The sequence below is a fragment of the Cydia splendana genome, chromosome 16 (assembly GCF_910591565.1).
Source record: "Cydia splendana chromosome 16, ilCydSple1.2, whole genome shotgun sequence".
NCBI lineage: Eukaryota > Metazoa > Arthropoda > Insecta > Lepidoptera > Tortricidae > Cydia > Cydia splendana.
Genome location: NC_085975.1, coordinates 19,229,430 through 19,242,883, shown reverse-complemented (window position 1 = coordinate 19,242,883; position 13,454 = coordinate 19,229,430). Strand labels below are relative to the sequence as shown.

Sequence of the window (13,454 nt, the reverse complement as noted above, 5' to 3'; positions counted from 1 at the left end):
TTGAGTGAGGGTTATAATGTGCCCACTATGTACTTAATGGTGGTCTGTGTGCTTAATAGTTTTTAGATGTTAAGTTTGATATATTTTTGTTAGGTCTATATCTAACAATGCTTCATACTGCGTGCATACCTACTGTACACTTTAATCTATATCTGTATATGTTGGTAAAGTAAATTAATATTGATTGCTTGACAGATACTCAATTCTCGCTTCTCAAGAAAGTAAAGAAGGCATATCGTCGTGAATAACTGCAAAATTGTGTCAGTCTATCTGTCCTTCCAGAAGTAAGTACACCAGATCGAACAGCTCCAGACCGGCATGAAGCATTCGTACCTCGTCACACGTAGAGCAGCGGTGCTTGAGCATCTCAGCGTGATGGCGGCCGCAGTACAGCCGCCCGTCCTTCCAGAAGTACTTACACCAAGTCAACGAGCAACTAATGCCAGGAGGAGCATACAAGGCAGGCGGTCTTACCTCGTCACACGCCGAGCAGCGGGTCTTGACCGTCTCAGGGTGATGGCGGCCGCAGTACAGCCGCCCGTCCTTCCAGAAGTACACGAGGACAACGAGCAACTAATGTCAGGAGGAGCATACAAAGCAGGCGGTGTTACCTCGTCACACGCCGAGCAGCGCGGCTTGAGCGAGCGTCTCAGCCTGATGGCGGCCGCAGTACAGCCGCCCGTCCTTCCAGAAGTACACCAGGTCGACGAGCAACTCCTGGCATGAGGAGCAGACGAAGCAGGCGGTCTTACCTCGTCACACGCGGAACAGCGGGGCTTGAGCGTCTCAGCGTGATGGCGGCCGCAGTACAGCCGCCCGTCCTTCCAGAAGTACACGAGGTCGACAAGCAACTCCTGGCATGAGGAGCAGACGAAGCAGGCGGGGTGCCAGCGGGCGGCGGGGCCGGCGCGGGCGGCGGACACGCACATGTCGCCCGCGGACATGCCCTCCTCACACTGTGGACAAAAGATATGGTAAAGGTTAGTCGAGAATAAATTGTGATATGAAATTTTTTTGTCAGTGTTGTGGTTCGGTGTGCGACAATTACCTGCGCCCGCTTGCTATGATCCACGTTTCTAATTGTATGTATTTAACAATTGACATACAATGTTGAGACTTCGACAGTTATAAGCATACATCGGGGTTTTCGGTGCGGGAATGATTTCGTGTATTTATAACTTTGTTTATTGTAAAATAATTACCAAACTATGAATTAAACGTAGGTAGTAAGGTCCAAATGTGCTTAGAAATGTTAAATTAGTATCGTTTTTTACAGTTTTTTACCTGTTATTTGGCTAGTGTAAAACATTCCCAAACAGTCTTATAACTTATAAGACTACCTTTCCATTACAGCTAATGAGCTACAGATGTAGTGGATAATTATTTTCCTTCGTATTTTCACGGAACGCACGAATGTGTCTTGCTATTTCAGTCAGTCTCGGTACAAAAAGTACTGAGGTTGACTGAAGTGGCATGACAAATACGAACGTTTCCGTGAAATACGAAGGAAAACAATTTTGCACTACATCTGTTTACAGTAAGTCTGTGTTTGTAAGTTTTACATAACTTCGTTGGTGGAGAAGTATCTTTTGGGGAGATTAGCCACAAAAAGATCGTATTTTTCCCCCAGATCTTACTTACGAGTAGCAGCACCTAACTTAGATTTCATATGCAGGTAGAATGTGCTTCAAATATATATGTTTTTGATCTCGATTAAGATTGCCTTTTTTGCGTAATGCGGTACAAGACGCGCCGTTAACGACGTCATTTGTTTTCATGTTCGGCTGGTGCACTTTTACTTCACTTAATTGGCATAAGGATTTAATCAGCGTGTGAACTGATGACTAGCGCCTTTTTATTTAACTTAGAGTTTGGTTAAAAGTGCCTAGCCTCGGAAGTCCCCATGCACGTATTTGTACAAGTGCAGATGAAATTCTAGTTTTTAATTTTTATAGAATTAAAGGAAGTTCTAAATTCAAAAGCACAATAATTGTCCTGGGTCTTACGAGGATAAATTTAATAATTATAGGTACTCAATAAATTGGGATAGGCGTCTTTGTGACCTGGTGGCAGGTGGTCTATTGGCGTCAGCCACGAATGCTGAAGATGCCGGATGCTAATTTTACTACAAATGCGGCTGTAACTCCAAAGTGAGTAAACAAAAAACTAAACGAAATCTATTATCTATTCATTGCACAAACTTGCAACGTTTTTGAAATCGAAAGTGCGTTTTTGTCGAGCTGTGGACAGTTCCAGACAAGATTGCAAACATCGAAGTGTCAATACTAATTGTCATTCCGACAGCAAGTGTCATTGATACAATGTTACGGAGCACATACTGATACACTAATATTTGATGATAATATGCTTCATTCATATTTAACTTATGCCGAATTGTGCTTGGTTGAACATTCTCAGTTCTGTCAATAAGAATGATGTGTTTTTTCTGTGGAAATATAAATGTCCTAGCTCGTTCTAATTCTAATTTTGTAATTTTCTTCATATGCCTAGTAAGCTTTTTTGGTCTTGAACTCTTTACTTTGGGGACTAACCTCGGTAGCAACTCAAGGAATCGCATTCGATCTGAAAAAACTAGGTACTTATGTACATATATAGTAACGTTATGTTTCTAATTTCAAGATCCTAATTTCAACTACGTTGTCTGTTAATACATACATAGCTTAATTAAAATACTTCTATCTGTTTTATTGTATAGTTACGTACATGTAGATGCACGTCCTTCTACAGTTTAAAATGTGCTAATTATTTATGTTTAGATGTCAATAGGTATTGTAATTTGTGATGAATTGTATACATATTGTTTTCTTTTTCTTTTAATTTTCTGTGTAAGTTAGCAGTGATTTGGTATTTTTACTGTTATGCTGTTAAACTTGTTTGACAAAAAAAAATAGATTTGGAAGCAAGATGCGCTGCGATTGACTTCAAATTGAGATCGATTCGTAGTTCAGATGCCACTCCCGATGACTGACATAATCTTGTTGACACTATGACATAGTTGATATAGTGATGTAACGATCAGCTGACGGTGACGATGACCTCGGTGTTTGGGATTCCAGCGATGTTTGGATTAGGATCTATTCAGCGTTGAATCACGCATCATAGTTTGTCGCAAGTGGTGGTACCAATGGATATCTCAATGATACCTACATTCAAATGGTCATTTTATTTAAAGTTGTATTAGCTACACTATTTTTGGTTAATTTAGAAATTAAATATATTAAAAACGGGTCACTCGCGTATTTTAAGTCGAAAAACGCGCCGGTCCGTCACCGTAAACGCAAGCTCCTGATGACACTCCTCGGTACGGAGTGAAACATGTCGAGTGTTTTTCGACTTAAAATACGTGAGTGACCCGTTTTTAATATATTTAATATGTCTGTGTCTCACGGAAGTTTTGTTATTAAAATTTAGAAATTTTCATTACTTACTTCTATTCAGAATCACGAGCTCCTAGGCCGAGCCTAATAGGAGAAAAAGTGCGCAAAAATTTCCATTTGATCTATCCATTCCGTTATCGTGATACAAATACCTAAGTCTATGAAAAGTGGTAACGGAACGGAAATAAAAATCATGGGAAATTTTTTCTCCTAATATGAGAATAGATAGATCTCGTGATTTATCTATCACTGAAAAAATATCGTCTACCTACTCGTATGCATTGGTCAAATTTAATGCTCTACTCAATGTATACATATTTATGATCTCCAACGTACATCCGTGTTGGAACCATTCCAAACTGTATTTGGCACTCGTCCTTGATACTTAAGTTGGTGATCTTTATTTAATTTTGTACATAAAAGGCAACCAAAATCATAGCATTGAATTGTGAATACACATATCAGTGCAGGTGGGCCTGATAAACTTCAAAACCAGACCGCGTAAAAACCAACAACTCTATAATACTCATCTCAAAGTTCAAAGTCGTATGTAACGGATAGTAGTAGTGGAACCTTCGTGGAAGGTAGATACGTGCCTGGGTGTCGGTTCCCGAGTACCTCAGAAACGCGAATCGCAAAAAATGAGCCCAAAGATGCATGCACGAATCAGTTATTTGGGTGTTTGCCGAAATGAAATAGTTAAATGTAACGTCTAATGTACTCTACATATATAGAGATTTAAAGTTGAGAAAATTGGTGATATTTACAAATGCCTAAGACCATTTTGATAGTGCCAAAACTCGTTTTGGAAGATATAAAATCACAACCAGATCCTTAGCTCCTTCTTCTCATGTTAGGATCCTTAGCTTTCGGGTACGTACTTACAGGAAATACATTTTTTGTCTGTCTGTGTGTGTAGATTTTAGTGCTAAGGCCGCCTGTTGCTACCTTTATTTACACTGTAAATCTGTTATTGTATTTTTTCTTTGTGGTGCAATAAAGTGTATTTACTTACTTACTTACTTACTTTGCCTCATGACACTAATAATATATTTAAGTATTAAAAAGTCAGTAATTGCATTCATACTATTATTTATCAAAATTAAGAGGTCTGATATAGCTGAATTGTTTATTTAGATTTAGATATGTCATAACAATCAGATCTGACATCGTCATCGCACAGTGCTGGGCGAGGACGAGGACAACGCAGCCCGTAGCGCGGATATAGCTACTTCCACATAGCCGCCCGTCTGGCGGTGACTCAGACATGCGCCCGCGCAAGCCATAAGCTGTTGCCTCCTAACTATGTAGCTACTTTTAAAAATAGTGGTTAAACCTTAAATCAACAGCAACATTTGGGAGTAGCAGATTGTGATATGATAGAGATACAATCGAGAAACTTGCAACCAAGCTTGGTTCCAAAATCCGGGCCAGAAGCGAGCCAAAAGCACCTTACCTACCTAATCCTGGAGAGATTTTCGAAAATATTTATGATTCCCCACTTCAGTTGCTATAAATGTAGACACAAATATCGGTCCTTAATTGACATATAGGTACCTACTTAAGTACCTTTTTTGACTAAATATTCTGTGTTTCGATCGATGGTCAAAATCGGCACTGACTTACATGCACTATCCGGAAATTAGACCTTTTGTGTTTTCTTGAACGTGTTACTTTACGAAATTTCTTGTGAAGTGATCACTTGATCAGCTTATGACTTGCACCAGAGGCGTTAAACTATGCACCTCATTGTGCGTCGAAGAAAAGGCCTTATTCAACTTATATTCTTTCTCTACATCTTAACTAGTAATACAAACTCCTGTTCCCATGACTTCATACTTTTGTCGCCTTATCCTTTTCATTATTAAAATTATACGGACGAGAAGGAAAAGTAGAAGTTATTTCAAAATGGCGACATATTAAATGGTTTTTCATATGACGCAGATAAACTATGAAACTCCCAATCGGGTTTTTATCAACGTCATATAACCAAATTATGTAGGTATTAGTCATCTTATCGAGCACTTGTAACTATAATATAATTAAATCAGTAACAAGTTCAGACATGTTTGATTTCATACGCTGTGTTTTCCGGCTGATAGCCGAGATATTGAGAACTTCGAATATGCAAGAGCGATAGAGAGGCAGATATCGAAATTTCTATTTTCGTTTTTCGCGGTAGGCGCTCAGCTTTTGGGTGCTTGGATGTGTGTGGGTTCTTATATTTCTTTTTCACCTCAGCAGCTCGAACAAGGGTACTTTGCTTCTTAAAAACAGTGAGAAAAATGCGATTTTGCTCACTGAGTCATTTTGTCTCACTCAGTGAGCAAAATCGCATTTTGTTCACTGATTGTGGGTCACTCAGTGAGCAAAATGCGATTTTGCTCACTGAGTGAAGCAAAATGACATTCAAGTGACCTTTATGGTCATTTCAACATGCGGGGTCTAATACAAGTTCGATATACTTGGGTTCTATTATCTCTGTCCCTCTAGGTATGTTCTCACTGCTTAGGGTGAAAAATTTTGTGTACTACACGAGATCAAAGTTATTTACATCTCGTGCGCTTTTGAATCCCTTACTACGCTCAAGATTCTATTATAGAATCTTTCGCTTGCACGGGACTCAATATAAGCACTCGAAGAAATATCAAACTTTGATCTCTTGTTGTACAAATAACTATTTCAGTATTGGAATGGAACATCGAACATTGGTAATTTGGTACACTAACGCAGCTGGCTTAAAGTTATTTTGCATTGTAATTATTAGGTCCAATGAACCTATTTCTATACAGTCAAACATATTTTTAGTATGAGTTATGCTTCTTTCCCGTGGACATAATAAAATAAATGGATTTTGAAGTCTAACTTTCATGACGGTACATTTAAAGTCATGTTCCAACCTTTTAGTTCTCAAAAGCTGTATGATTAAAGTCTCAATTAGTCCTGGTATCAGCGAATAGGCCTCATACAAGGACTTATGTACCTATTAATCCTATTATCTATGATAAACTAAAGGACCACGAAGGTTGCGGAGGCATACTGAGGACAAAGGAGGAGTGTATTGTAGATTAGAAGTCAGAGGATTTTTTTTTCTAATATAATGAAGAATGTCACAGTTACGTTGGTATTGCCAAATTATTTGTATTTAAAATTGTATCCGAGTTGCCTGAGGAGTTTGACGCCTTACCGACCAAAGGAAGTGCATTAACAGTCCAACAGTAACTTTAATGTAACGTTAGTCATAAGGCACACACTTTCACTGCTACGTGCCCAGCTGGATAACTACTTACAACACCACTTTACCTCAAAACAGTATAATTTTGACCTCTGATTATGCAAAGGTATAATAAAAACAAAGGCCAAGTTATGATAGAGACCAGCAGACAGACGAGCACACAACGTGTTAAGAATAGTTGAGGAACGGAAGAGGATGTGACGTCAATGGTGGTTGTCGTAGTCTCTGGGAATGCAAAAGCCTTTTTTTTGGCGTGAGTCATCTCATTCTGGCAAGGTCGGACATCAAGGACCTGGTGTAGCGGAACTCTTTGAGTTGCATAATTTGACAGAAAAAGTCTGACAAGTTTTTTCAATGGTGTTAGACTTCCGAAGTTTGCTAGATATCTAAACAAAAAAGATCAGACCTTCAAAAGGGCCATGAAGGAGTTGAATCTAAATTTAAGTTTGGTAAATGCAAGTAAAAATAATAATACTAAAACTGCTTTGTGCCCTCAGTGATTAACTATGTACTTACCTACGTCTTTAATAATGTAAACGTTATTACTTAATAACTATTTTATGTACAATAAAGTGTTTATAATCCAAACAATGGAAGATACAAGAATAAATTATTCATCACATTAAAAAGTAATCTATTGAACTGTATAGAGGCTATTATAGTTAGATGTAGATACTTTACTGGCGATCGATCGTTAGCCACACAAAAACGAACAGCACTGATAGATCTCCCCGACGGATTCAGACCACACCTCGGCCAAATTAAAAAAACAATCAAATCTCAATCACGAAAACCAACGCAGCTGCTAATTTGTCAAAAAACACAAGTCGGTACAACCAAATCAAACAGATCGTCAATGACCCGCCCTGGCCATTATTTCGCAAAGAGCGCCGACTGTACTTCGCAGTCCTCACCCAATTAATGATATTGCTCTTAAAAAACAAAAACATAAAGCGAAATAACACTTATTGCAAACGCTATAAGGTGTTGATGTATTTTCTGGGTTGTAAAAGTAAGTTGGTGATACTATAAATTGACAGTGATTTGGTTTTGGACAAATATTTCGGCACAGAGATTAGAGGGTGCGTGATGACTGATGGGACCACCGGCTGACTAACTCCTAACTAGGCTGGTTGAGTAGGCCGATTAGGTTAATGACTTTGATTGCTGGGTTGGTAGCTTCGTTGTTTAGCGGCGTTGCGTGTCCTTTTACTGATGTATTTTATTATATTTACTCCTTGTTTTTTAGAGGTTAATAAGTCGCATAATCGAAACATAAAGCACTTGACTGATTTTTCATTTTTCTTCTTTCTTGAACAAAGGTTTGTTCTCAATACAGTCATTTTTACAACTAAAAACTGCGGCTCTTAAAAGGCTTTTCTAAATTTTGGCTGTAATAACTTCCATAACTCGATCAACTCACAATTAAATATCCGGGACGTGTTCGAATTCCTTAAATATTTATGTACAATATCCCGGCCATTCACAGAGCAAACTCCGATCATTCCCACCTTCAATAAAGCGTACCTCACGCACTTGTCCCGAACGGACACTTTTTTCTTCAAAAAACCTTCATAACCCCACAAGATACAACCTATATCGCCTTTAACACCCTAATCTTAGAGTACAATCTTTAAAATCTAGCTGAATACTTCTAAAAACCATAAATCTTACAAATGCATCAACTACAGCATCTATGAGTTTGACTTTAGAGTCTAAAATCAAAATACTGGCTGTCAAAACATGGTTCTACCTGTCGTCTGCCCCCTGGGCAGTCATTTAACGCTTTGGCGGCAGAACTAAATGCAACCAAAATAGAGATGCATCCATTGCTGAGTCACTTAGCTAACTTCCTCCTGGTTTAATAAAGAAGGAGTAATGTATATCGAGTCTGAACTGTGTTACTATGGAATTCGGTGGGTGTAATGACATAGTTGTGTAAGATCGATAGCTCGATCGGCAAGCACGTACTTTCCGGTGCTTTGCTGCGAAACCAAGTTCACAGAATCGAATATTGGATGGAGATAATTTAGACAAGGGATTTGCTGTTTCAATGAAATAATATATTCGACAGGAGTAAAACAACGTGAGATTTCATAGAAATAATATTGGAAAAGCTTAATAGATGTTCCATTTAGTTTGAAAGATGACACTTATAGATTTAATTTTAGATTTTAGATGCTGACTAAATAATAGGAATAAGTAATAAGAGGATGATGATGTATCTAGAAGGAGGAAGATCTATCAGGAGAAAAAGGAGATCTACAAGGGAAAGGCGTCATTACAAGAATATGTTAATTTGAATATTTATAATTTATTATATTTATAAGCGCCATTATTATAGTTCTTCGGAATCGCATCTATGTTTAATCTTATCCACAGGCATAATTCACTAAAGTAGACCGAGTTCCGAGACCGTTCAGGGAAAATCCGATTTATGAAGAGCAAAAACTTTTCGTGTAGATATTTTTTTTTACAATTATTTTTTCAATAAATTGTACAATCAACTTTCATTTATTTAAGTTTTATTGCACAACATATAACATTGTACAAATGGCAGACTTTATATCAAATGTCATCCTCTACCAGTCAACCATAGAGTCAAACCTAAATATGTAGGTATGTAAAAAGTAAGGAAAAAGTTGATCGAATTTTTGCAAAATTTAAGTTCTACGTGTGATCTTGTACTGTTTTGTTACCTTGTAGACAACATTAATTGGTATTTTATTGAGAATTCTAGAATGATTTAAGCTCAAACGCTATTGATAAAAGGATTGATGAAGGTCAACCCCAGAGATTCCATGCCAAACCCATTAAGTTTACCAGTAAATACATAGTATTAATTTACCAGATCATAGAATTGATCATTCCATGACGTGGCAATTATTTCATCAAATGATCGGTTGGCAAAATTCAAACCTAACCATGATGAAGGGATCAATTCTAAAGTTTAATGAGCTGGTCATAATCTGTGATCTGGCCACGACAGATACCTATATAAAAAATATTTACAAGAATTCTTGTTTAATAATTTGAGTTTAAAAGTGATTGATAAACAGATCGATTAACGAAACTACCATACCTTCCAACTCTTCCAAGGCATACCCGTGGAGTTAACCAATAGTCGAGCTTGTGTTTGTATGCGCTGTTTGTGCGCGTGGGCAGACGCGTGACCTATTTAGCTTGGAACACAATTCATTCCGAGAAGAATTGTGTTCCAACTTAAAATTTTAGAAACCGGACTGCTGATATAGTCTTCTTAAGACTGAGGATCAAAATCTTCCAGTTTAAATTTAACTCTATCAAATGTACAAAGGCAGAAAAAATAAATGAGGTATGTAAGTATACAACGAACTATAAAATAAAATACATAAAATCGTGCAGGCTGATGTTTAGGTTCTAAAGAGATTGACTCTCCCCCATACATTTTAAACATTGGTTACAATCACATGTTCAGTTCAGTAGCATCAGGGGTAGGAATCATAAGGTGAGGTATTAAAATTTTAAAAGATCTTATACGCACTTGTTATCTTAACATTAAAGTGTTGTCAAGATTATTTTGACGACCTCACCCGCTTAGCTACTTCAGCTGTTGACGGCTGACAAATTTTCAAATATCTTAAAGGGTATAATAGACTTGATAAAAAAATTACCTATCATAATTATAATGACCCTGAAACTCTGAAGGCTAGTTCCAAAGTTAAAATTCGAACTCTTAGTGACAATGCCATCAATCACGTTTCTTCTTTGTTAATGTACCGTCATTCTAAGCTAAGGTGGGCCAAGATTCAAACTGCCCTTACATTCAAGTAACTACATCTCAATAAAACTGTAGAGTACAACAAAACAATGCTTTAAATGTTGTAAAACTGGCCCAAGTCTAAGAAACATGCATGGGATACTAGGCTTTATGTATCTAAGATAAAGATGAAAAGTGTGTGCATGGTACTGATAGATAGGTTGTTCAGTGGTGTTTGGGATAGTGGACCCCCGAGTAGAACGGGTTGGTCCGTGTGGGAACGGTCGGCGTGAAATCGGTGCGTCTGCGCCGGGTGGCGTTTATATGGGACGAGACGACGTCGTAACGATTTGAAATGTATGGATTACGTTAGGCTAATGGCGTCAGCACTGCATTGCTCGTCATTGGGTGTTCAACATCCTGGAAACTATGCAGATATTGGTCAATGCACTGTGCTATCGCAGAGAGGAATTTCCTTCCTCGTAATTTCGGGTTGTTGAATATCTATCAGATTTTCACAACAGAAAACTGATTAAAATTTGTCGTAGCAGATTTTTTACCATAACTGAACAATTTCTTACCAATCGCCTCAGTTAAGTGGTAGACCTTTAACTTAACAGAGCTTAGGAGCCGAGCCTAGGAATACATACAAAGGTACATAAAAATACCCCTAGCAGGATATTATTCAGATAGCAAAGGCCAGTCAAGGCGATATAATGGGCTACAAATATAATGACCACCAAAAAATACTTTGGTACTTACCCTAAATAAAAAAAACATGCTTACCAAAAAAATTTACAGAACACCAAAAAAATAAGGCCTAAAAATACAAAAGTACCACCGTTTTAATTACGACTGCCCTTCAAATTGTATTCAAATACCAAATATATTGAATGACCACCAAAAATCATTAATGATCACCAAATCTTGAAGACCAAATTAATGCGATATTTTCACCTAAATAAACCACTATGATTACCAAAAAATGTATACATATTACCAAATAAAGTAAACTGATGCCAAAAAGTAGAAACTATTCCCCGATTCTGGCCCCACCTCTCAGTGGTCACCGATCCTGACCCCAGGGCCGATCCACCGCCCCCGGTGAACCTAAAAAAAAAAAAAAAAAAAAAAAAAAAAAAAAAAAAAAAAAAAAAACAATTAGCCCCCCATTTGAATTGATTGCGCTAGGTCTCAGCAGTGCCCGGCGCCTCCTTCAGGTACTTACGAAATACGCTAATTAAACAATACACCTTGCTCACCACGGTAACAATAGGCTTATCGACCCTTTTCTATTGTTCGATCTCGACTCGGGCGCGTTATTGTGTTACCGAGAATACTACCTGGACCCTTCACCCACCGACGTCTTCATTCATGCCTTCTTTATGTGTGTATTATACTGTAGGTGTTTGTGATAGGTATTAGCGATAGGTATTTGCAATAGGTATTAGCGATAGGTATTTGCAAAAGGTACTTATTTGCCATGCATTATCTTATTATCTTACAACCTCTTGGAGCTATTTCGATTTATAAGGAATACAGTTCTAACCTAACCTAACCTAATTAGATTTTACACAAGTAATCCGTCGGTAGCCTAAACTAACCTAAACCTTCTTTTACCAAACCTAACTTGACCAAACCTAACTAAAATCAACCTAACTTCTCATTTCAAACTAACCTGATTTCACCTAGTCTTCGTTCAAGTTATGTTTTAACCTAAATACCTAAACTTACCTATCCAAACTAAAGCATCCTACATATCGTATACATACTTACCTATATTGTGCATATTGTATTGTGTTATTTTATTTAGTTTTACCTATTTCTAACTCATTATTTTTGTCTGCGATAAATGCAATTCAACCTAATGTAGCCTTTTTTTATTCTTAAACTATTCTATCTTCTTAAACTTAGTATGTAAGTATGTCTCATTATCTAATACTATATATTTACTATACATTTTTATGTTCTTTGTAACACGATAGAAAGTAAACTCGTAGCTACTTGTTTCTTTGTATTATTAAAATAATAACGAGGCGTGTGAGGCATTTCTTGTGCACTTGTTTTCATTGTTATAACAGCTTAATTGCTTTATTGATAGACGTGTATTATATTTTATGCTGACAATGGATTATTATGTGGATATAATTTGGGTTTGAGTACAGGGAGCGTCTGTTTAGATGAACTTGTTGAGACATGTTACTTTGTATGATTTTAAAAAAATAACGAGACGCGTCAACTGGTTTCAACATGATTTAGTCTAATACGTCGGCATTTCTTGTGTGTTGGTATTCATTGTTATAACAGCATAATTGCTTTATTGGTAGACATCTATTATATTTTATACTGACAATGGATTTATTGTTTCCTATTATGCTTTTGAATTTCGGTTTTAGTAAAGAGAGCGTCTGTATTAGATGAACCTGTTGAGACATGATTTGAACGATACTGTATCCTGCTCACTATCACAGTATAAAAGCCGAAGAGAAATGGCTTTGAGTAAGTATTACTGTCGTGGCAGTCCTCTGTATCAGAGCTCCTTGTATCTACTGCAGTATATAGAAATATAGTGTTAATTCAACAGTGAAGTGTTTAAGTGTTTATAGAAAGACCCAACAATGGATGTAAGTATGTCTTTTATTACCGTAACTTACTTTGTTTTGTTTTCACTTGTGTTCTTTGTGTTTTAATTATCAAGATTGTAGACAGTGTGTAAATTATTGTTTTATATTGTTTCAGTTCACTGAAAATACTTTCAAGAACTATTACTACCCGGATGATAATAAAGACGAATCAAGCGATGAAGAGGGTACGCTTGGTCTCAAAGTTAAACAAGCCATCGCAAAGAAACGTTCAGGAAACAATATCGATAGCTTCTTTGAACGACCTAAAAAGCAGTCTAAAGTTGTGAAACGGTCTTCAAATGTGAGCAAAAGTTCACCAGACGGTGTTGCAAACTTGTCATCCGGACAAGACGACGGGGCCTATGCATCACATTTGATTAAAATCGAGATATATGATATGCATAAAATCAAAAACGTCCCACCCATGGAACACTGGAAGCATGCGGACTTCAGATTGA

At 37.3% G+C, this 13,454-nt stretch overlaps 1 protein-coding gene across 2 annotated transcripts in view; it reads right to left on the bottom strand.

The window, feature by feature from the left end:
• LOC134798431 (protein prickle-like) overlaps positions 1-13,454 on the bottom strand; it is a 151,620-nt gene that overhangs the window by 16,665 nt on the left and 121,501 nt on the right. For both annotated transcript variants that reach the window (XM_063770867.1, XM_063770868.1), the window contains exon 4: positions 753-956. In XM_063770867.1, the coding sequence (XP_063626937.1) occupies positions 753-956 (204 nt within the window). The remainder of the gene's footprint in view (positions 1-752; positions 957-13,454) is intronic.